The sequence below is a fragment of the Oreochromis niloticus genome, linkage group LG23 (assembly GCF_001858045.2).
Source record: "Oreochromis niloticus isolate F11D_XX linkage group LG23, O_niloticus_UMD_NMBU, whole genome shotgun sequence".
NCBI classification, from domain to species: Eukaryota; Metazoa; Chordata; class Actinopteri; order Cichliformes; family Cichlidae; genus Oreochromis; species Oreochromis niloticus.
The window spans coordinates 36,481,184-36,503,364 of NC_031986.2; the positions used below are offsets into that span (position 1 = coordinate 36,481,184).

Genomic DNA, 22,181 nt, shown 5'->3' on the forward strand with positions numbered 1-22,181 from the left:
ATTTAGCCTTTTGCATGAATTATTTTTCTTTTTACTATTTTTCTGTTCTGTACTTTTGGCCTTACGTATTTAAAGACCACACCACATATCTTACATTGTTTATTTGAGGCGTTTTCTTACATGTTTACAGTCTTTCAGATTTGAACCACAGCTGGGGGACACAGGAGAAAGACCCTGTAAAGAGGAAGGAACGCTGAAGTGGATCACTCATACAAGTTTTCTGAAGCTGAAACTACAGCCAGTGCAGTCCGGATTCTTATTGGACGAATTATTTGAGTCTTTGCCTGATTGGCTACTACTGTGAGCAGCAAGCGAATGCATTGGCCCAGTGAACTACTCCTCCTGCAGTCAGCCCCCGTGTCGTAGCTGTCCTCTCCTCTCAGCACAATCTTTGGCATATATTACGTACGTGTAAGGATACACTACATTCGTGAAAAAATGGCAGCTGACGAATAGAAAAAAAGTGGATCTTCAGTCGAAAAAAGAAGGCACTTGTAAGTTAATACTTCAGAATGAATGATTTGGAGTTTGGGGAAATTATCCGTGGAAGCTTCTCAATCCTGCCTACGTGCGATTCTCTCCGATAATGTGGAAGTAACTGTTCTCAGAGGGTTAACGCTAAGGTTAGCCAACCTAGTTATTAGCCAGCAGCGGTAGCTAGCATACAAGCAGTTCCAGTTGTCAACATTGGGCCTAGACTATTACCTGAAACCGTTAATGTTACGCAACAGAGAGCAGAGATGCATCATATATCATATATAAATCATATATGCAACAGTTTAAAACTCGGCGTTATGATAAATTAATTAAATTATACCTTCCTGCCTCGATATGTAGCCTCGCTAGCTGTTACAATCCAAGTTAACATTAGAAGGATGGTGGGTGAGGCGACATAACCAGCTGATTTGAGAGTAAAAATGAGAAAATTTACTTCTGGCTGTTGGTAATTATGAGGTTATAAATGTAGGTATTGTGAATAATAACCTCTTGGGTCGATGTAACGTTAATTTAGCTCATAGGCGGGGCGTTATTAGCGTCATTATAATAGGCATTCAGCGTGGCTAATATTACCTTAATGACTGAGACCGTGTTTCTACTGTAAACTTGAGGGGAGGGCACGCAGTTTTTATTTGCTGACCTAGAACAGCTGTTGTGCTTTCTTTATACCAAACTCACTAACTTACGGGACTCCTGGTGTTGGAGTTAGTTACATTTTACAGATGTTTTGGAAATGAAAATGTGGGAATGTACACAAAGTTGCAGACTGTGTCGTATGGGCTGTCCCACCACAGGCCCGGTTGTAGCTGAACCTCATGAAAAAAACCCACCCTGTACGAGGCTTCCTGTCTCCGTGGGAGTGACCCATTACTGGAAAACCACAATACTACGCGAAAGAGGTTCTGATGGTTTTTTACTTTACGAAAAAAGGTTGACTTCCTTTTTGCTAACCACAGTATCCTTTGTCTACCTTCATACTTTTACTATGTGGGCTATTTTTAGGGGCATCTCCACTATTCCTTTAAAACTATAAGCTCATGCCTGACCTCCTCAGAATCAAGTTTTTTTTAGCATATTAAATGCAAAATGTCAGTTGAGCTGATTAGTAACTTAAGGTCTGCTGATGTGAGGCCCTATTCAGATGCTGGCATCTCCTCTCTGTCTGAGATGACTGTAGATGTAAACAATTGTAAATGATCTCACATAAAAAGGAGCATAATGAACTAAAAGCTAATATTTAGAAGTTTAATTTGTTCCAACCCATAAGCAGCAGCTGCTATGATTATTTCAGCAGGCTGAGGAACAGCTGGAATTAACATCTGCACATTAGTTCTCTAAAAGAATAACACAGGGCATGGTTAATATAGACAGAGACAGACTCTCGAAACCTCAGAACAAAAGCCGTTCAGCCTTTTATTGTGTCAGTTCACAAATACTGTTACAGTCAGTGCCCACAGAGTAGCTGCAGTAAAAAAAAGATAAAGATAATTAAAGTTAATATGCACTGAAAGAAAAGGTCTCACCCTCCAGTCTGTCTCAACCTTAAAGGTGCACATATCATGGAATATTATTAATAACTGCTCAGTACTATTACACATATTGTACTTAACAGGTAATACTCGCTTTCAGTTCCCTACAGCCAGTTGGAAATTATGCAAATGAGGGAAAATCTCTGATGGATCAAGCAGAAGTAACAACTATTTATCGATACGCTAATCGTGTAACTAAGAGAGTGAGAGGGAACATCACAGCACCAAAAAAGGCTGCTGCAACAAACCTGAGCTGCACAGAAATTGAGATTGGATGGTAGAGATTTAAGAAAGCGTTACGTGAAATATGTGCCATGTGGGCTCTACCTGTTGCCTTGCCCTGATTTCATGGCTGAATACCTTCACTCACTCCAACATGGATCTGTCACTTCATGTTGATAATGGTGGCGTTACCGCTTCGAGGATCAGGAGGATTCATGTTTGTTTTTTTTGTTTTTCTTTCATTCTGCTGTAAGGGATGTACCAATCAAGATTTTCATTTTCTGATATCACTACCATAGATGTGGGTATCTGCTGACACCAAATACCTATCTGATACCCGTGATCAATAAATAACCTGCAACCCTGACACTGAGGAAGACTGGGACCATTCCCAAACAGTAAAAACCTGACCCCCAAACTGCTGACCGTTCTTCCATGCTGTGTTAGCTTCTTCTCGACGAAGAAGATGTCATATTTGCCAGATATTCAGTCCAGATACTAGATTGGTGCATTGTTTATTTTCTCTATTCGTTTTTTTTAGAGGTCTGCAGGCAGTCGTCTGCATTGCTTAAATACCCATAATACTTCACTCTCTGTAGCCAAATACCTGCACAAATAGATTTAGAAGGAGTGTAATAAATCAGGCTTTAGTTGTCCATCCCAGTTTCTCATTTGCTAAATTGCACATCTTTTATTCCTCTCTTTGAGTCTTATGCTACGTGCCATTTGAAGTGGGAAGTTGGAATTCCGAAATTCACAATCGGAATTTTCAGCTCAAACACTCCCTCGAGTGGGATGTTCTGGTTTGGACAATTTGCCTTGTTGTTATCTCAATATTTTTAAGGCGTTTCTGTCTTGTTTCTGTTCCAAATAATCAATTTTTGTGTTTTCAGGACAAACTTTCAGAGAATACGGAAACAAGTCGGGTGATCATCTGGCACCTTGTTCAACACCATAAAAGTGCCACATTGGTCATCTGTCATCATGGGGAAAACGCCGCTAAAAGGCAAGGACCTCTTATTTGTTTGAGGAAGCTGGTACTTGTGCTTATACAAAATGTAAAAAACAGGGTTTTTTTTCATAATGTGAAAAAAAAAACTGGTAGTAGTTTCCCTCAGATGTTTGTAAATGTTTGTTACAGAGATTGTAGGGTATGTGGCGCCCACCCAAATAAGTTTAGGCTTGAGCCAAAAAGGAAAACCACCCATATTGTGACTAAATTCATATTCTAACCAGTTCTATTAATCGGGGCTTCACTTATCCTAGAAAAATTAACTTTTTTTGTTTATAAAATAGCTATAATTAAAAGAGGGTGTCTATACTTTATTAAATTCCATAATAATTAATATGTTCTGTGTTCAGACCGTAATTTAAAGCTTGTCATATAAGTTAAATATATAAGGGAAATGTATTGTAATGCCTACATTACCTGAAGCAAGATATAAGGGTTTAAAATGCTACTAAATTTCTTTTCTTGTTGTTTTTGTAATTTTTAGATCAGAAAGAAGCCAAAAAAGAGAAATCAGGTATGACTCCCAGACATGATGAAGTTGATGAAACTCAAGATGCACTCTAATAGGTGTTTATGTAATCAGAGCAGGATTATAGTTGTTTTATGTAACTTCCTCATGAGCTTTTAATGACATGCCATTGCAACAGAGAGAGGTTTGTTTGTATCACGTACTGCTAAACATCCACAAGAGATGTTCTTCATTTCTTGTCATTATTGAGATTTTGTTCTCAGCGTTTTAAGAAATGAGAAGCTCAGTTGTGTGGCTTGTATAGGTGGACTAAAATCATCGTATAACTTCACATTTCACAGACTGATAAACAGTTTTATTTCAAGCTTTTGCACAAGGATATTCATTTCTGTAATATTTAATAATTGATATATTTAATAGATGAAATACACTTTCACTTTCTCACATCACTTTCTCGTTGTTTCTCTTTAGATGCTTTTAGCTGGGAAGAATATCTCAAGGAAACATCATCGATACCAGCACCACCGACCTGTTTTCGTCAGGTATGTCCTCCTGAGTTTATAAATGCTACCAAAGCCATGGTCATGTGACTGGTTTGGTTTTTGTGTTAGCAGGATTACTGACAAATGTATTTATTTGAAATAACAAAAACTGTAATCGTTGTGGAGTTGTTCTCAAGAAAACATTCTAGAGTGACCTGGACCTGCAGTGTTCAGCCTTGGAGGAAGTGAGCGGCAGCTACTCTAGTGAAACATTTGCTGAGGGCCATTTGCATGAATATAGACCCAGTGTCTTAGAGGAAAATGTAAATGTAAGGGATATTGCCTCGTTGAGTGACTCTGGAATCGGGAAATAAGATGACATTTATAAATGGCTTTGGCCGATGCTAATCAGCTGGGTGACATTAATGGTGCACTGACTAAATGTTTCAACGGTCCGATGAAGGGCTGAAAGACTGTTTTCATGCATGAACTCTGGACCGGTACACAGCTGTCTGAGTGTGAGTGCAGCAGTCCCAGTCACATGCTGCTTAGACCTTCTGTTTGTGAGGGACCGCCAATCAGATCAATTGTTTCAGACAGGACAAACAGAGGGCCTGCACCAAGGGCTAGTAAAAGATAAATAAGGATTATTTTGAATTGTAAATCATTCAGAGCTACTCTAGTAGAATCTAAGAATCAAAGCATATACGGGTCTAGACAAGACCTCGATTATGATCGTTTGTGTGGGTTTTGCACCCTTTTCATGTGGTTTTAACAAGGAAATGTACTGTGAATCACAGCAGAGCTAGCAACAAAGCTGTGGGGTCACCAGTGAGTGAGGTTTCAGTGCTGATGTATTCTGATTCAGGCAGTTAGGGACAGGGATTCAGTAAATTGTCTTCATTTGGATATTTGTTTTTTTATGCTCCCAACACCTCTTACTGGGAGTACTGGGACAGCTTTTGTTAGACTGTATAGAGAGTACAAAAACGTGTTTGTTTGCTGTGATTACAGTAATCACACTCGTGACCTTTTTCTGTTATCTTCAGGTCAGAGTCCCACCTACCAACGACTTCAAGGTGGGAATGAAGCTTGAAGCTCACGACCCACGCAACTCCACCTCAGTTTGCATTGCCACAGTGATGGGTATTACCGGGGTCCGTCTGCGCCTCCGTCTGGACGGCAGTGATAACAGCAATGACTTCTGGAGACTGGTCGACTCCTCTGACATCCAGCCTATCGGCACCTGTGAGAAGAATGGAGATATGCTGCAGCCGCCGCTGGGTAAGAGTTGGAAAGAAGCACATTGTTAACCATACAAGGTTTTGATTTTATCTTTAGTAACAATACACACAACATGAGCTGCAAATTATTCAATAAGGAAGACTTAAGTCCCATGTCATCATTATTTTGACTCTTTGTTACAACCTGAGGTCAAGACAATGTCAGACACGTGAATGATAAAGAATTATGTTCGGAATATTTTAAAAATAAAAATACATGGTGACAGGATTGTTTACATCATATTGTACATCTTTATTTAGCACATATTGGGCCTCTGTGCAGACCCCCAGATTATCTTTTGTCTGAAACAAGCTGTTTTAGTGCTTATTCCGTTTAGCTACCCATCACAAACAGAAGATTTTTTAGCAACAGAGTTGTGTGCCTAAATTGACTATTTTAGGAATATCCTGTCTCATTTACATCATCAGTATTAAAGAGTAGAAAAAACTGAAGCATTTAGAGCAGCCTGAAGCATAATAAACAAACTTCCCACAACGAAGGCCTTACGTCACACAGGAGTTTTTAAAAAGTCTATTTTATTAAACACTCAATAGATAATATATCTGTAGATCAGAGATACAAGTTAAAATGATTCAAATGCACAATTTAAAATGCAGACAAACTCTTTTGTTGCTGTGTTTAAAAGCCTGTCAGCCCACAAGCTGCTGACTCGACTGATGGCAACAAAATGGAGAACAAGAGTTGTTTGATTCAATTTCGCTTTTAGACAGTAGAAAATGACCGAGCTCGGAGAAAAGTGGGTGAAATCTTAGGACTTTCTGGTGTGTTCTGGAAACATGTTATTTGTTCCAGCTATCATTGAAGTGCTTCCGTTGACCGTTCGGGGCAAATATTTAGGGGTTGCAGAAAGGTCTAAAAATTTTCCAGTGACTGTATGGACAAAGTGGAACTTTGATGTGAACATACCATAATGCTGCCTAACAAGCAGCACTGACTAAATAACAAGGTCTACTAATAACAGTAACTTCTGTCTTCTGCATTAGTTCAACTTGGTTTTAAGCCTTAATTCGTGTCTTTTCAGGATTTCGGATGAATGCCTCCTCTTGGCCCATGTTTCTGCTGAGAACCTTAAATGGAGCAGAGATGGCACCAGTAACAGCCTTTAAAAAGGTTTGTATTACCTTTGAAAACCTTTTAAAAAAGTATAAAGTATTTAAAGGCTGCTGCAATGACGAATGAGGACGTTGCCTTTATTTCCAGGAACCACCAAGACCCCCTCAGAATAGCTTTAAGCCAGGCATGAAGCTGGAGGCGGTGGACAAGAAGAACCCGTACCTCATCTGCCCCGCCACAATTGGAGAAGTGAAGGGTGATGAGGTCTTCATCATGTTTGACGGTTGGCGGGGCGCCTTTGACTACTGGTGCAAGTACGACTCCCGAGACATCTTCCCGGTAGGCTGGTGCTCCCTCACTAAGCACAGCCTTCAGCCCCCCGGCAACAGTGGTAAGTCTTCGACTGCAGGGGGCAGCAGACGCCTGCGCGTTCCTCACTGCTGTAAATAATGCGGTTTGAGGCAGATGCTGTTGTTTGTAATCAATCTTTCATTCATGCTCATTTAGTTGCAGCACACTCCTCCTCTCCCCCACACACCAGCCCGGAAATTACACCCACAGTTAGATAAATATAAACGCAATTAACATTAATCATGTTGTCTTGTTGCTTAGTCTGACAGAGGAAAATATACACAGGGTAATTTTTAACAGGTGCTGAGCACACAGTAGAAAAGACTTGATGTTTGCCTCTGTATGTGTGATTAAATTACATAGAAATGCACATATTTTAGAAGAATAACAGATTTGGATATGTGCATGAATATAGATCTGAATATGGATTTCAGTGAGTGATGTTATGGCTCTTAGAAGTTATATAAAGGTCTTTTACACTTATTCCACCTCTCTCTGAGGGATGAGAGGAAAGAAAAAATATAAACCAGCAAGTGACACCAAGTGACAGGGACCAACCAATCAAAGGACAGACACACAGGTGTACTGCTTAAAAAGCACAGCTGCAAACATTCCCATTTTATTACTGGAAAATGTAATCTTCCAGTAACCCTCCATTTTACCATTTCTCTCTGGAAAATTGCATAATTTGTATTACCCTCAAACTGGAATACATCCACCCATAAGTTTCATGTCTTTATGTGAAGTTCCTTAAGTTTACTTTTTCAGTCTATATATACAATCCACACACTACATACAGTATCAGTCAATATGTCTCCATATCTGGCAACCTTACACTCAATTCAAGGGGAATGTCTGCAGCTGATCTCTGCACTGGCAGAAGAGTTAGACACTGAATGAACTTGCTCACTTTCTTAACTGTTGCCTCACCACAGCACAGTAAAAATAAAACTTTAAAACATGCACAAATACATTTATAAATTGTTCAGAATGTGCTGCTTGTCGGATATATGTGACATGAGCTTCCCAGATCAATGACTCATAAGTGAAGAAGTAGCTACTTTTGGCTGCTTGCTTATTCATAAGGCGTTGCTCCACATGTTTGATTTGGGAGATTTTTTTTTATGCTCGTTGCCTTCCTAATGCACTCCCAATCCTGCTTTCTCCCAGGATTGAACCAGGGATCTTTTGCTTGTTAGGCAAATGCGTAAACCACTACACTCCTTAGCAGATTTTCCATCAAACTAGCTAAGCTAGACAAGCAGCTCTCACTGTGGTGTCCCCATAAACACTATAAAACATGGATGTAAGCCACTGTGATCTCACCTGTTAATTAGTACAGTCCCATTATTAAACATAGAGATGAGCGTTTTCATCATTGCCACATGCCGATTGGCTAATGATTTGTCAGACACAGATTATTAACTGTTTTGCTTTTCTGACTGTTAAAATAACTGTAATTTTACAAAATGAACCTAATGTTTTATTCAATGTGAAACAAAATAAATGAGCCCATGAACTCATCAGGAAAGTGTTTACAGAGCTCAGGGCTGATGATTTCTCTGTAGACTTCAACAGGACTCACCCACTCAGTCACCGCGCCTTGACCCAAAAACTACCTAATGCTCAGATTGGGTGAGTGTGAAAAAAGGGTTTTATTTAACCCAAGAAAATAAGAAAAAAATTTATATCAGAAGTACACAGGAATATGAAATAGGTATAGACCTAAAAAACTTACAACACAAGAACGTAAATAAACAAACTATATAGTAGCAGAGCAAACCATTATAAACAAAAAGGGGGTAAACTATAGGAACACTCACTAAATTTCATGCAAAGAAAGTCCATTGCCCCCAGGCTGTTGCAGAAGATGGTTTGGTCCTCTTATTAACAGCTCCACCCTCAGCTTGTTTTTTCAGAACAAGAGAGCAGCAGGTAGGCAACTGAAAAGAAAAAGAAGAGGGAATTAATGCGAGAAATAATGCGAACTATAAGTGTGGCAACTATATGTGGCAGTGATGCTGAGAGGGTGAAACCTCAAAGCGGTATACTTGATTTATATGTTGGTTGAGGAGAGTGGATGAATATTACCATATTATCGTTGTTATTTCAGTTGTGTGGTTGTGATTATGGCCATCTTAGGCTGGGCTGGTGGTTTTGGTGGTTACTCAGTTGTGTTGTTAAACAAAGGCGGTGGGTATTTCTTCACTAAACTCTCGGAAAGCTTTATAAATGAATCCATATGCCATTAAAGTGGAAAATCAGAGTTTAGCTAGAGGACAAGCGTATAAAGCACAGAAATGTCCTTTGTGTGTGTGCGTGTGTGTGTGTGTGTGTGTGTGTGTGTGTGTTTGGGGGGGGGATTGTGTGAAATAATGTATAAATATTCAAGAACTCCAAATTTTATAGGCGAATGTTATGAAATGGTCCAGAATTAATTGGATGCTGTGAAGTTGTAGCTAACCATTGCGCCAACAGCTTTTGGTGGATTTTTTGGGGGGGTGGATTTTGATAGGTGTAAAATATCTTCACACTTGTTCAACCACCACAATCCTTAACTGTCCTATCAGCATGCAGTAATAGTTAATGGATAAAATCGGCTTCAGTGTAAGAACAGTTAAAATGCTTTGAAGCTGAGACTGTATTTACAAAAACTAAACTGACTTTTTGTCTACAAGCTGTTTTTAAATAATTATTTTAATTTTTAAAGAACCATTGAACAATCTGTATGCTCCCATTTATTGCGGAGCTTCTGGCCAATGCCTAAAACCTGCACTTTCTCCAATGGCCAGCAGGGTGTGACTCCTCTAGTTGTAGAAAGTGGTCACTCTGTGACTGCAGTGAACTCTTTCCTGATAACTTTCTGGTGTCAGCCGCTGGTTTTAGCTCATATTAAATGAAACGTGAAACATGAAGGTCGTTTTGTAAATTGTGGTAAATATTTAAGTTCGAAAGGAGGCTTATCTGGGATGACTTGCCCGTCAACAAGTCCTCAGTTTCCCTCATTTCTGACTTCAACATGCAGAGCTGGTGACAGGAAATGCTCCACAGCCATTGTTTTTACAGTTGGATTAATAAGAAGTGGACCGGTAGTCCTGCACTGCCTCTGATTGTGAGTGTGTGGCTTCACACACAACATGCTCGATCCGGATCGATTTCCTTTCTACAGCGCTGCTAAATCATCTTAATGTGGACTTTTTGATGTGGTCCTCTTTGTAGACTGCAGCTAAGTTCAGAAACGAGAGCGTCAGAAGCCCCGAGCCAACAGTCGTAGGAGACGAGTGGTGTATTGTGTGTGAAGCTGCAGATCAGTATGGAGGCCTGTTATGTTTGTGTGCGTGTCTGTTAGGGTGGCTGGGATGAAACGGGCAGAATTACAAGTGGGAGGGGAGGAAAGCAGCAGCAGGAAAGAGGAGGAGGAATAGGATTTATATTCTTCACTACGTACCTGTTTACATGGAAGAATATATGTTTACATAAAAGCTGCTCAGTGTAGTCTCTACTGCACCAGCACTCCTTATATAGCGGATAAGATTATCAACCACAGAACAGATGAAAGACTTAAAGCCCTCTTTAGTTTTCTGTGTCATACATGAGCCCGGAGACTACTTTAAAAGCTGGAAAAAGTCTTTCCCTACCACTATTTGGTCTGTGTACTTAAGAACCTTTCTCTGCACGTTGCTATTGTTAGGTATTCTTTAGTACACACACAAACAGAAGTATTTACTTGTTGGATACATGGGCTGTTGCTTTGTGTGGGTATGTGGTAGTGTTTTGTTTTTGTTTTGTTTTTTTCAGTATGTTGAGAGTTTAGAAGAAGGGAAACCGAAATCACTGCACATATAAACACCCACCAAAACCAATGAACTGGTCGTTCTGGATTTGTAGCGTATTAGCTGTTGTGTCTGTGCGGTTTGTTAGAGAAACACAAAAACTGCAAAGATTATAGCATTTCATGAAACTTTGTGAGATGTCACTTGGTGAAATTTTTTGTGTGGATCCAAAATACTTTGTTTAAAACTGGCTTCTGTTCAAATGATGCACAATATTATTTTAATTTGGGGCACTCCCTGTGTCATTTTCAGTAACATTATGCTATCCTATCCTAGGCTGGCACCTGGAATTTTTTTTTAAATTAAGAAAAAACATTCAGCATGAGTTCCTATTGATTTGACTGGGAGCAAGTTCAGGGTCCAGAGGGTACTGGGGACAGCAGTAAGGTATTTTTGTAGGATTTGAGCGCTGACCTGAGGGACACTCTTTGACAACCCTGTCCATATACCTGACCTGCATGTCAACTGTTTTGCTTTTGTTTGTTTTTTCATATCTTTACATTTTTGTACACATTTTATTCCAAGGACACATATTTTCTTTGACTCCATTTGTTTTTCTTGCAGTTACTCTGCCGAAGCACCTGCAGATTCTTCCCTCGTCGCCCTCTAAACCGAGCCGGCGATCCATGCAGTCCCCCTACAGACTCCCCAACCCTCTGCCCCCTTTGCCGGTCAGGAAGGGGGTCAGAGGCCGTCGGCCCAAGAGCGAGACCATCGCTCTCCTCAAAGCGGTGGCCGAGGCAGCCGCGGCCCAAAATGGGTCTGTACCTGAAAACACACAGCTGGTACCCCGAGTTCACAAGAAGAGAGGACCCAAACCGGGAAGCAAGGTGAGGCCCAGCTTTGACTGTTTAATCCATTATCAGCCACACATTTTTATTAAATTTTCCCTTGTACAACACACCGAAATACAAAAGCTTATAAGAGAAAAACTTGTGGGTGAAAACTCATGACAATTCAATTTGAAAGGTATCATCTTCTAGTTTAGGAAAACATGCTTTATTAGGACAAAAATAATACACAAGCTAAATCAGTTCAACTATCACTGAATCCTTTTTGTTTTTGGACCTTGTCATTATCAGTCATACCCGAGTCATACTAACTAAAACATGCTTCATGCCAGAACTATGGATAATGATCTGAAATGTCTGGAAATGTTCAAGTTGTTGTCTTTATTCACTTTTCTGACTCTGAAGATTCTAAAACCGTTTATCACAATTCAAAACATCTGAGTGAGGGACTTCCCAGCGATATACGCTTGACTGAAATCCAGTCAATGTACCCACGTTGGAATGGGAAAGCGATTGTCCACAATCATCAATGAACGCCAATAATGGCTTCATTTTCACAGGCACAAAATGGATACAAAAACTGGGAAAACTGCTGTACCACCGCAGCAGTCCTGAAATGAAAACTACACTGAAAATGTGGGGGAACTTCCTTTTTGTAGGCAACAAGCTCAAGAAAACAAAACTACCCAACAACAGTATCGGGGAGTTTTGTTTCATATTTTCCAAACAAAGTGGTTAAACAGCAAGCAGTTGATGTTGGAGGACATTATTTACATCTTTGAATAATTTCATGAAAAACCCCGATATTCTTTTAAACTGCGTGTCCTTACAAAGTTACACATCAAAATTGCTTCAGTTTTTCCAGGTCTGTGTGCTGAGCTGGTAACTGTGGTGATGATGATTTATGTAAAATGGACCAAACGCAACTGCAGTGGTGATGGGCTCCTTGGACTATGATTGTTTGCAGATTACATTTTGATTTGTAGTGAGAGCCTGGAAAGGTGGAAGTATGCTCCCATAAAAAGAAAACAAAGTTCTTCTAAATCTGGCTGTAATGTGTCCACACTGTGAAACCTTTAAACACTGAGCATCGCTTTAACTGAGCTTAAAGCTTACAGCAGCACGTCATCACTTTAATGTTTTATTGTGTATTACATCAGGTACACCCCCTTTTCACTCACAGTGGTGCACTTTTCTACCCAGTTCAATTCAGTGAGAGCAGGATTTTCAAACGTGGCTCTGAAAGATGTGAAAACTGCAAAGGAGGGCATGTATCTAGACATTTAACCATTTTTGTCAGGCGTACAGCCACAATACAGACACTACCCTCATAACTCCCTTTTTTAAAAATCTTTAATCAAGATTATAATTACTGCCCTACCACACATATACACCCAGAACTTAGAACTTTAACATTCCTTATTGTTAAATTGTGTTCAAACATCTGTTTTTCAGAGAAAGCCCAAAATTATCCAAGGCTCCACACAGCTGCCGAGCATTCAGGTGCCACAGGAAAGTCCTGCCAACCTAAACTCAGTGGTTTCTACAGGTAAACGCTAACGGCTCTACTGGTGCAGTAAATGAAAGCTCTCATTTGAATGTCTGATTAGTTCAGTGTGTCTGCGTTGTTTCAGTGTGTGTGTACGTGAATAAGCACGGAAACTGCGGACCCCACCTGGACAGGAAGCAGATGCAGCATCTACCTGACCACTTTGGACCAGGTCCAGTGAACTCTGTGCTCCAACAGGTTGTCCAGTCATGTATAGACTGTGCATACCAGCCTAAAGTCCTGCTCAGCGCTCTGCAGAATGATTCGGGCGGAGGGGAGGTCGTCAAAGGTATAAAGTTGTTCTGTTATTGTCACCTTAGGCGGCCGTGCATGATGATTGATAGAATAACAAAACATGTTATCATCACCACAGTGAGAACAGATGGTGGAGTCCGTGTGGTCAGGCTACCGTCGGCTTCCAGTGCTTCCTTTGTACTGCGCTTCCTGGAGACCATGTGTCGTCATCTGCAGTGCGACAACCTGTTCAGCAGCCAGCCATTCAGCCACTACTCAGCTTACGAGAGGAGCAAATCAGGTAAAGCCTGCAAATTTGTTTTTAATAGCACTGTTTACAAATTGCTTTTACAGAATACTTTGACAAACTAGCAAAACAAGGATGGTAAATTCAAGTAAAAACAGACATAAGGCCAAAAAAACTGTTTAAAATGAAAAAGTTAGAACAGAGGAAAAAACATCAAGACAAAACTCCATCAGCTATAACAGAGAATATACCCAAGGAAATTTTCAGAAGTGATACTTTCAAGGACATTACAAAACGATATGAGGTAATGGAGGACGAGAAGAGGAAGATGTCACATAAAAGGAAGTTTAGAAAAAGAAGGGATGTCAGTGGGCCTCATCGCCTCAGGCAGGTTCTTCACCAATCAAGGGGTTCTAATGCAAAAGGTTGGTCATCTTATTTAATTTAATTTATCTTATTATTTAATCCTGGACTTTGAAAGCGGCAGGAAGACCTAACCTGATGATCTAATTCTACAAACGGGCAACAGTATGGGGTCAACGTTTCTGCTGTCTAGAGAAAGGTAGAGAAGCCTGGATCAGGGTGATGAAATACTAAAACCAGTAAGAAACCAGACTGCTACGTTTTAAACCAGCAGTAATGCAAGAGTAACTTCTCATTTCCAACACAAAGAAAAATGTTGCAATAATCTGGAAGAAGAAACTCCACACATGCATTAAAAAGAGTTCTGTGTGATTATCTTTAAACTTTCTCACATATAAAATGAAATGTGGAATTTTGATTTCGCCATTGTGGAAAAAAGTGGAACATGACAGACAAGCTCTTACACCACCTTCATTTAGATGTGATAAGTTTCTGTTCCTGTCACAGAAAGGTGAGAGCATCTCAAAAAATCCTACAGCCACAGATGTAGTGCTCTGGGATTTATTTCATCTGTGTAGAGAACATGAAATATAGATTCTGTCCTGTGTGGTCCTGTAGTTTGTGCACATACAGTAGTTGAGGTCTAAGATTAAGTGGTATGCTGTGAGGAAAGTCCATGTATACAGTCGTATATCACAACTTTGGACTCATTTCCACTGCCAAAAAATCCTCCTTAACCCTGTTTAGTTTGTGCAGCTGCTGGATGGTGGGAATAATGAGAGCTTGACACATCAAAGACGCTGACTGACTGCAGTGAGATTAAAAAATGGGGGAAAATCTTGATTGCTTTCTTGTGTGGCTCAAACCACAACTAACCTCCAGTGCAGAGGACCTACCACCTAACGATTGACTAACAGTCAGTAGTAACCGGTTGTGTGGTTTCAGCTGGAGTGGGGATGCCAACAGCCGTTAGTCCGAGTGCGTCATCTGTTGGGAGGAACTGGCTAACACTAACATGGTTCCAAGAAAGCTAAAGAGGCTCCTGGAACCCAAAGATCCCTCCTGAGAGAAATTTGGCCCTCTTCAAAAGATGGATCTCAAACAGATGGTCTAAGAGTGTTTGTTAGGATTGTGTGAAAGTATCTGATCAGGCAACGAAGCATGTAGGCTAGTGGAGTGACGACACTCTTGGAATGAAAATGGCAGGTGTCTTGTTAGATCCAGATTGTGCAACTAGGCTGTAGATAAAATCTGACAGCGCAATCAAACTGAGAACTAAAGACATCTCAGAAACCACACAGCCATCTTTTTACTGATATTTGAGCTCGTGTGGTGGTGTAATTTATACACAAAAACCACTGGTGTGAGTTAAAGTGAGTTTCTGTGTTTCAGTGAAAGAAGAGGTGATGGACGCGCCATCACTGGCAAGAGGGAGTAAACGAAGCCTCTCTGGAGTCTCTCCACCGTATGCAGCGCCGCTGTCTCCTAAACATTTACGTGCTGAAGCTCATCCTTCAGAAGGTACAGCTTTCCTTACAGATCTTATTGTTCCCCCCCAAGGGGGGGGTATGTAATCTGTTACATTTGTTTGTCTGTTTGTTAGCAGTCTACTGTTCAGTTTTCATGATATCAGATTTGTGTGATGGTGGGCAACGCCTCAAGCTGATTTAATTTTGGTTAAAATCTGGTCAAGTTCACACCTAAATCAGTTTTTTCATTAAAACGCCCTTTGACATCAGAGGGACGCTGTAACCAGCTGACATCAACATGTTAGCTTTAGTATAGCTCCTGTCCTTTCGGGGAGTTGGCGCCCTCTGAGTGCTCTTATTGTTCCTGTAATACAGTGGTCCCTCGTTTATCGCGGGAGTTACGTTCTAAAAATAACCCGCAATAGGTGAAATCCACGAAGTAGCTAACTTTATTTTTTACGATTATTATAGATGTTTTGAGGCTGTAAAACCCCTCACTACACACTTTATACACTTTTCTCCGACAGGTGTAAACATTTTCACACTTTTCTCTCTTGTTTAAACACTCTGAAAGTTGAAACGTTGGTAGAAAAATAAGTCCAGTATTATAATGAAACCAAAGCACCCGCTTTTGCCTTTGACGGTGCAAAACATTTCATCGACAGTGTTGTGTTTGTTGGGGAGAAAACTTACAAACATGCATTACTGCACTTCAGAGTCACACTGCTACCGATTGGAGATTTAGATAAATTTGACAAGCTGAACGCATTCTGTACTGTACAGGAGACACGGCATGAGATTGATTGACAATGGTCTACAGCCAATCAGAACGCAGAACACACACACAAAAAAAAGCATGCAAAATTGCACAAAAGAAATCCGTGAAACAGCAAGACCGCGAAAGGTGAACCGCGTTATAGCGAGGGACCACTGTACAGTAATTATTTTTGAAAATGGCAGCAAATTAAAATTATTCAGAAACCTTTATTTGTGGAAAAACACAACCTTGTATTAAATAATTTTTTTTTTTTGTAATCGGTAAGAACACATTTTCGACTCTGTATGCTTATTCTTGGTCTCTGCTAGGCTAGCTTTGCATGATTCTGGTCCTGTCAAAAAGAGCTGGTTCAGCTCACTTAGCTGTCCCAGTGTTCCCAGTAAGAAGTCTTCAGTGCACGAACAAATAGAAATCATCCCAGTAAAGTGACTTTACTGAATCACTGTCCTCACTGCCTGAATCTGAATACATCAGCACTGTAGCTTCACTCTATGGTGACCCATAGTCTTGTTGTTAGCTCCGCTGTGATTCACAGTACACTTCCTCATTAAAAGCAGATAAAGAGTGTAAAGCCCAGGGAAACAGTCATAATCTCAGTGTTTAATTAGAGCCTGCTAAGATATTAATGTGGTTAGGAGTGCCTGTTTGGGCTTGTTTCGGCTGGGGGGGGGGGCTATTATCCTCATTTCCACTTCTTTATTTTTATTCTTCAACCCAGCTAGAATACTTTGCTGTCAGTGGGCCCATTTCACAAGCACTTGTTAATTGACCATTACTCAGTCACCGTTTACGCTAAAGAGAAAATTCAAATGGTTTTGGAAAGAAGAGAAGACGAGCTTTACAGAAATATTGAGTGTATTGCGGTAGTACATAGCACTCGCAAGCTACTACTGTCTGAACGCAATCAGAAAAATCAGCTCCACCTCGATCTTACCATCTGTGCTTCACATTACTTTAACTCTGCCATGTTGGGCTAGAAAGAAGATTCCATTAATTCCTGAAAAATGAGTTTTACAGCCAAAATGACAAAATGGGTACAGGCAGCTGGTGATATGTGGGTGATAAGGATTGAGGCAAACTTTCCTCTGATTGGCTGCCCCTCAACGGTCAAGCCTAACACCCCCCCTCCCGATTATGTTTTTGCTACGATTTGTGGGTTGAACTGTGATTCAAGATTCAAGATTGTTTATTTGTCACGTGCATAGTTATACAAGTACAACACGCAGTGAAATGTGACCTGCCGAGCGGTCAGGAAGGCATCTGGACGTGGCTGCGCCATCTTTAATCGTGTACCACGTGTATAGGAACAAAATTAAGCAAGCAGTGTGCACAATGACTGTGCAGCCAGATCTGTGCGCCTAAGATGACCATATAAAAGAGCTCCACTGTATGACCTCATACTGAGCCAAAAGTAGAAAAAACTGTGGACGTTTAGACATCTCTGAACTCTGAGCTTTTGACTCACAGGGATTACTTTTACAGAGACTGATCTGCAAATTCACAATTTTGTGTCTGTCTGTCTGTCTGTCTGTCTGCCTAAAAGAATGACATTTTAAAGTTGTGCATGTTTTTTCTCTCTCCAGCAGAGACTCTGCCCCATGAAGAGAATGGCTTAATAAAGGAGCAGCGCTACATGGACTCCGCCTCCAACTCCATGACCCCGCGACCCCAGACTATGCGGAGTTCCTCGGAGTACCACTCGCAGGCCAGCAGCCTCTACCATCACAGCAACAGCACACCGATGCGCCGCCTTTCGTCTAACCCTGCAGAAATGAGCTCCACACAACCCCTCAGAAGAGTCGAAGGTAGAGAGAGAGAGTGCCCGTGTGTGTGTGTGTGTGTGTGTGTGTGTGTGTGTGTGTGTGTGTGTCAGATACTCCTGCGTTTTAAATAACACAATATAAAAGGTGCTCTGCTGCAAATCTACATAAATGAATCATGTACTTACGAAGTTGCAATCAGCTGTCCTTCAATGGTTCAGACATGAACTTCATCATTTTGCTGAAGAGTGAGTGATGAGTAGTCCAAACTGATGAAACCACAATTACAGTCAGATCCTAAGTGATCCATGTGTTAATGAAGTTACTGCACCAAATGAGTACATGACCCCAGCATGTTTTGGCCAACATGATAAACACGACAACTTTTTACCATAGGTTCATCTACTAGGAGGCTCAGAGGTAGCACTGGTGGCATTCAGTATTTTCCTTATGCAGTGTTACAGACGTCTACTATGAAGGAGGCTTAAAAGTAAAAAAAATTAAGTGAACTAATAAAGTGTCACCGCAGTTATTTGATACTGCCACATTACAGATGCCTCGTAAGGCGGATGTTGGAAGTGTGTTTGGGCTGTTAAGTTCGAAAAGTGAGGGGAAAACAGGATTTGATTCTTAGCATGGTAATTTGTGCATCACTAGCAATACCACATAAAAGGTTTTTCTTTTGATGAATGGAGCCCGATCAGCGGTTTGTGGATAGCTTATTTAATATTTGTGAGTTACAAATAAACAACAGTAGCTACAGATTAAAACTGCCGCTGGCTTGGGTCGGTGGGGCAGCTCCAGCTTTCTGAGATGGAAATCAGACATGAGAGAGAGTTCCAGATGAGCGTAACCTGCCAGTCACTCTGTAATTTGCTACTGTAGTTTGAACATGAGAAGAAATTAATTACATTTCAATGTTTCGTGCAGCTGCCAGCTCCACCACAGGTCCCGAGGCTCTGGCGTCTGAGAGGGAGAGTCTACAGTTGCCCAACAAAAACCCCTCCTCCTGGTCCATCGAAGAGGTGATGCAGTTCGTCAGGGACGCTGACCCCACAGCTTTGGCACCTCACGCTGAGCTCTTCAGAAAACATGTAAGTTGATGAAAAATTAATCCGATTTTCATGGTTTGTATTCATTTTTACTCTGGAGCTCGTTTGTGTAGAACAATCTTGAAAGGAAGTCTGTACACATCTCCAACTACCCACAGATGGCGGCAATAAGCCCCTTTTCTATCGTCTGTGATCTTAATCTGCAACGAAACTTTGCAGACACTCCATTTAAGGCGGCTCAGGCTAAGATGATAAAGATGGTCTTCATTTAACAAGATCTAGAATAAGCCTCGAGGTTTCCATCGTTTAACCTGTGAAAAAATGGTCATGGTTATGTTCAGTTATGAACCTCATTTTACTCCAGCTGTTACAGCAGTCTGATAAAGTGAAAAGTTCATATTCTAAAACCTTTGACTGATATTGTGTCTGATTGTGAGGGCAGTGTTACCTGGGTTGTTATCTTCCACCTTGTGCACCCAGCAGACTTCCTGGGTTGGAGGCAGAGCAGCGAGATGGGCTTTATGAGCATAAAAACCACACAATTGGGGCCTAACTCACTGCTGAAGATCCCCACAAAAATAATTACTGCATGGTTATTTAAGCTAATGACAGAGCGTTTCTGTTTTTCTAATACAAGTCCTCGTATCTGTTTCCACAGGAGATTGATGGCAAAGCTCTGATGCTCCTGCGGAGCGACATGATCATGAAGTATATGGGTCTGAAACTGGGGCCCGCACTGAAGCTCTGCCACCACATAGAGAGGCTGAAACAAGGCAAACTGTAACTACGAGATCCCGGCAGAACCCACGAGCAATAAGCCCCGAGAGAGCCGGCGTTCGCATACTGACTCATGGGGCACGCAGGGGTTACATGTTACTCCAGACTCCACCTGGAGGGAGCGGATAGATGTTACAACCTCATCCCGACTTTGCGAGTGGAGAAAGTGTGCCGTGCATTGCTGACACATTACCTCATCCCCTCATCAGTGAACAAAAAGCTGTTCGGCTCTCATAGACATGCTGACTCTGAAATCCCAAAGGAAAATAATCCCCGTAGTGTTTACATTGCATAGCACATGTGCGCACGTTTTTTGTTTTCTTTTTTCTTGTTTTTTTTTTAAATGGAGGAGAAATCTTTTGATCCTGGTTTTGGATCCCCCAAAGATGGAGAATGTTTCTTCTTATATCAAATGTTATTGTTAAATCGATAAGGAAGGGTTGGTATACCGAGAAAAAGATCCATCAGATATTCCTCCACAGGGTTTGAATGCTGTTTTTTATCATGTATAGCGGTTTATCTGCCTGCCCGAAGAATATGAACCAATTCCACTTCTTTCACACAAGCTTTCTTTGCCTTGAACTTTGTCGGCGTCACGACGATTATGTTATATTCTGACGTTTCCCACGAGTGTCTGGCAGAATCAGCTCCTGCTGCAAGGCATTCTCGGTGGTCTCCAAACCATCTGCATCCCAAGCACACGCCAGTTAAGGGTTTATCAATTTCAACGGATGGGAATGTTTAGGAAGTGCAAATCGGACATTTCTAAGGGCTTTCTTTATTAAGTTTGACTTAATATTTTTATCAGTCGTGTCATTTAAGCTCATCGGTCCGACCTCAGTGTTGTCACTTTCGACCATTATAATCACTGTTAGCAATGAAAACAGATGTGTACAGTTTTATGGGTTTAACCATGAATATCAGCGACAGAATGTACATTTTGTAGAAACGTAATATTTTAAGGAAATAAGTTAGAAATGTGAAGATAAAGGGGTATGGGGGTTCTTCTTTTTAATAGTTAACGCAGTGCTTTTAGTTCAAATACTCCCAGTACTAAACTCTGCCTTGCTTTACCTACAATATTTCTCAGGTTTATGTGATCTTTGTTAGTACAAGATTTTGTAGCATACTGTTTATAATATACTTCCTGTTACCCTGTTCCCTTACTTAAAAACTTGTGCCATATAAATAGTCAACACATGATCCAAGTGCGGTTGATTTTTTTTTCCCTTCTTGCATCTTCTTTAAACTACTTGAAAAAAAGTGTTGCAAAACATCACTTGTCCATTACGTCACACCAGATAAACGATGTGTTTATGATGTCGTGTATTTTCTTTTCTTTTCTATAAACCTGTCAAAAACAAAAAGATTTACCTGTGTTGTTACTGACATTTTCATCTGATTAACCAGGATCACATATAAAAGCTTGCTGTGAGTTTGCTGATTTAGGAAAATGTTTTGAAAATTCAGGAAAGTGAGAATTTCTGTGTATTTAAAACAAATGTTATAGTCCAGTATTTTCATTGATAAACTCCTCACGTCAGCCTCGGTGATGCTTGCTTTGAAATTTTACAAAAGATAGACGTCTGGCCTGATTGGGTTTGTTTATGACATGAAGTCAGAACTATTTAAGTTTTTAAAAAAATGTTAAAAAAATAATTTTGCAGAAAAAAATAAAACTTTGCTAGGTAGAGCTAAGTTTAGCTTATGCTAAGTGCTAAACAAAACTCCGCCTCAACCTAGTGGTGGAAACAAGCCAGCACAGCTAGCTAGCTAGCTTAAACAAGTGAAAAATATAAGCTAAAGGCATTGCTAGCAACTTCAATTCTTAACACTAAAAAAACAAAAGTTAAAAGAGAAAACAAAATACTTTGAAGCACAACCAAATATCTTAACACACACACATATTTAAACTTTGTTTATAATTTTAAAGGCTAAATGTGTTGCTAACAGCTTTATTAGTTAAACGTATAAATCAACAGTTGGAAGTAATTAAAACACTATTTAAAAATTATTTAATTCTTGAAACTGACACTGATCAAGGTTTGAAGTATCTAGTTCAACTTATGAGTAAATACTTCAAACGTATTAACTAAAACTATTGCTAGTTGTAAAAACTGTTAGCTAAGAGTATGAAAGTCTGATAAAAAAATGTCAAAAACAGTTAAAATAGATTACATTGTTCAAACAAACTTCACTATTGGATAAAAATAAATTTAAAAAAAAATCAAAAAATTATTACACTAAATATAATAAATATAGCCATAAAAGGAAAAGTTGTGACAGTTTGTTAGCAGCTAACTCTAACTGATGAACAAAAATTTTAAAGTTCAAATGAAAACATTTGAATATGAGAGATTACGATGAAGGGGCTCTCAGATCCATCTGACAGGACTTTGGCAGTACA

At 40.3% G+C, this 22,181-nt stretch overlaps 1 protein-coding gene across 5 annotated transcripts; it reads left to right on the forward strand.

Annotated features, from left to right (window-relative positions):
- The first annotated feature begins 337 nt into the window (after positions 1–337).
- Positions 338–21,141, forward strand: LOC100700345 (Scm polycomb group protein like 2). Of its 5 annotated transcripts, none has more exons than XM_005478825.4 (16): positions 344–494; positions 1,293–1,397; positions 3,143–3,255; positions 3,746–3,775; positions 4,202–4,272; positions 5,262–5,496; positions 6,539–6,627; positions 6,718–6,961; positions 11,319–11,584; positions 13,001–13,094; positions 13,180–13,383; positions 13,468–13,629; positions 15,331–15,459; positions 17,769–17,990; positions 18,876–19,039; positions 19,656–21,141. In XM_005478825.4, the coding sequence occupies exons 3-16, from the start codon at positions 3,234–3,236 to the stop codon at positions 19,779–19,781; spliced, it is 2,058 nt and encodes a 685-aa protein (XP_005478882.1). In that variant the 5' UTR covers positions 344–494; positions 1,293–1,397; positions 3,143–3,233; the 3' UTR covers positions 19,782–21,141. The 5 variants fall into 5 exon arrangements, with proteins under 5 accessions (XP_005478881.1, XP_005478883.1, XP_005478882.1 ...); XM_025902983.1 differs by lacking the exon at positions 344–494 and adding an exon at positions 605–623; XM_005478824.4 differs by lacking the exon at positions 1,293–1,397 and having other exon boundaries at positions 338–494.
- Positions 21,142–22,181: the final 1,040 nt, after the last annotated feature.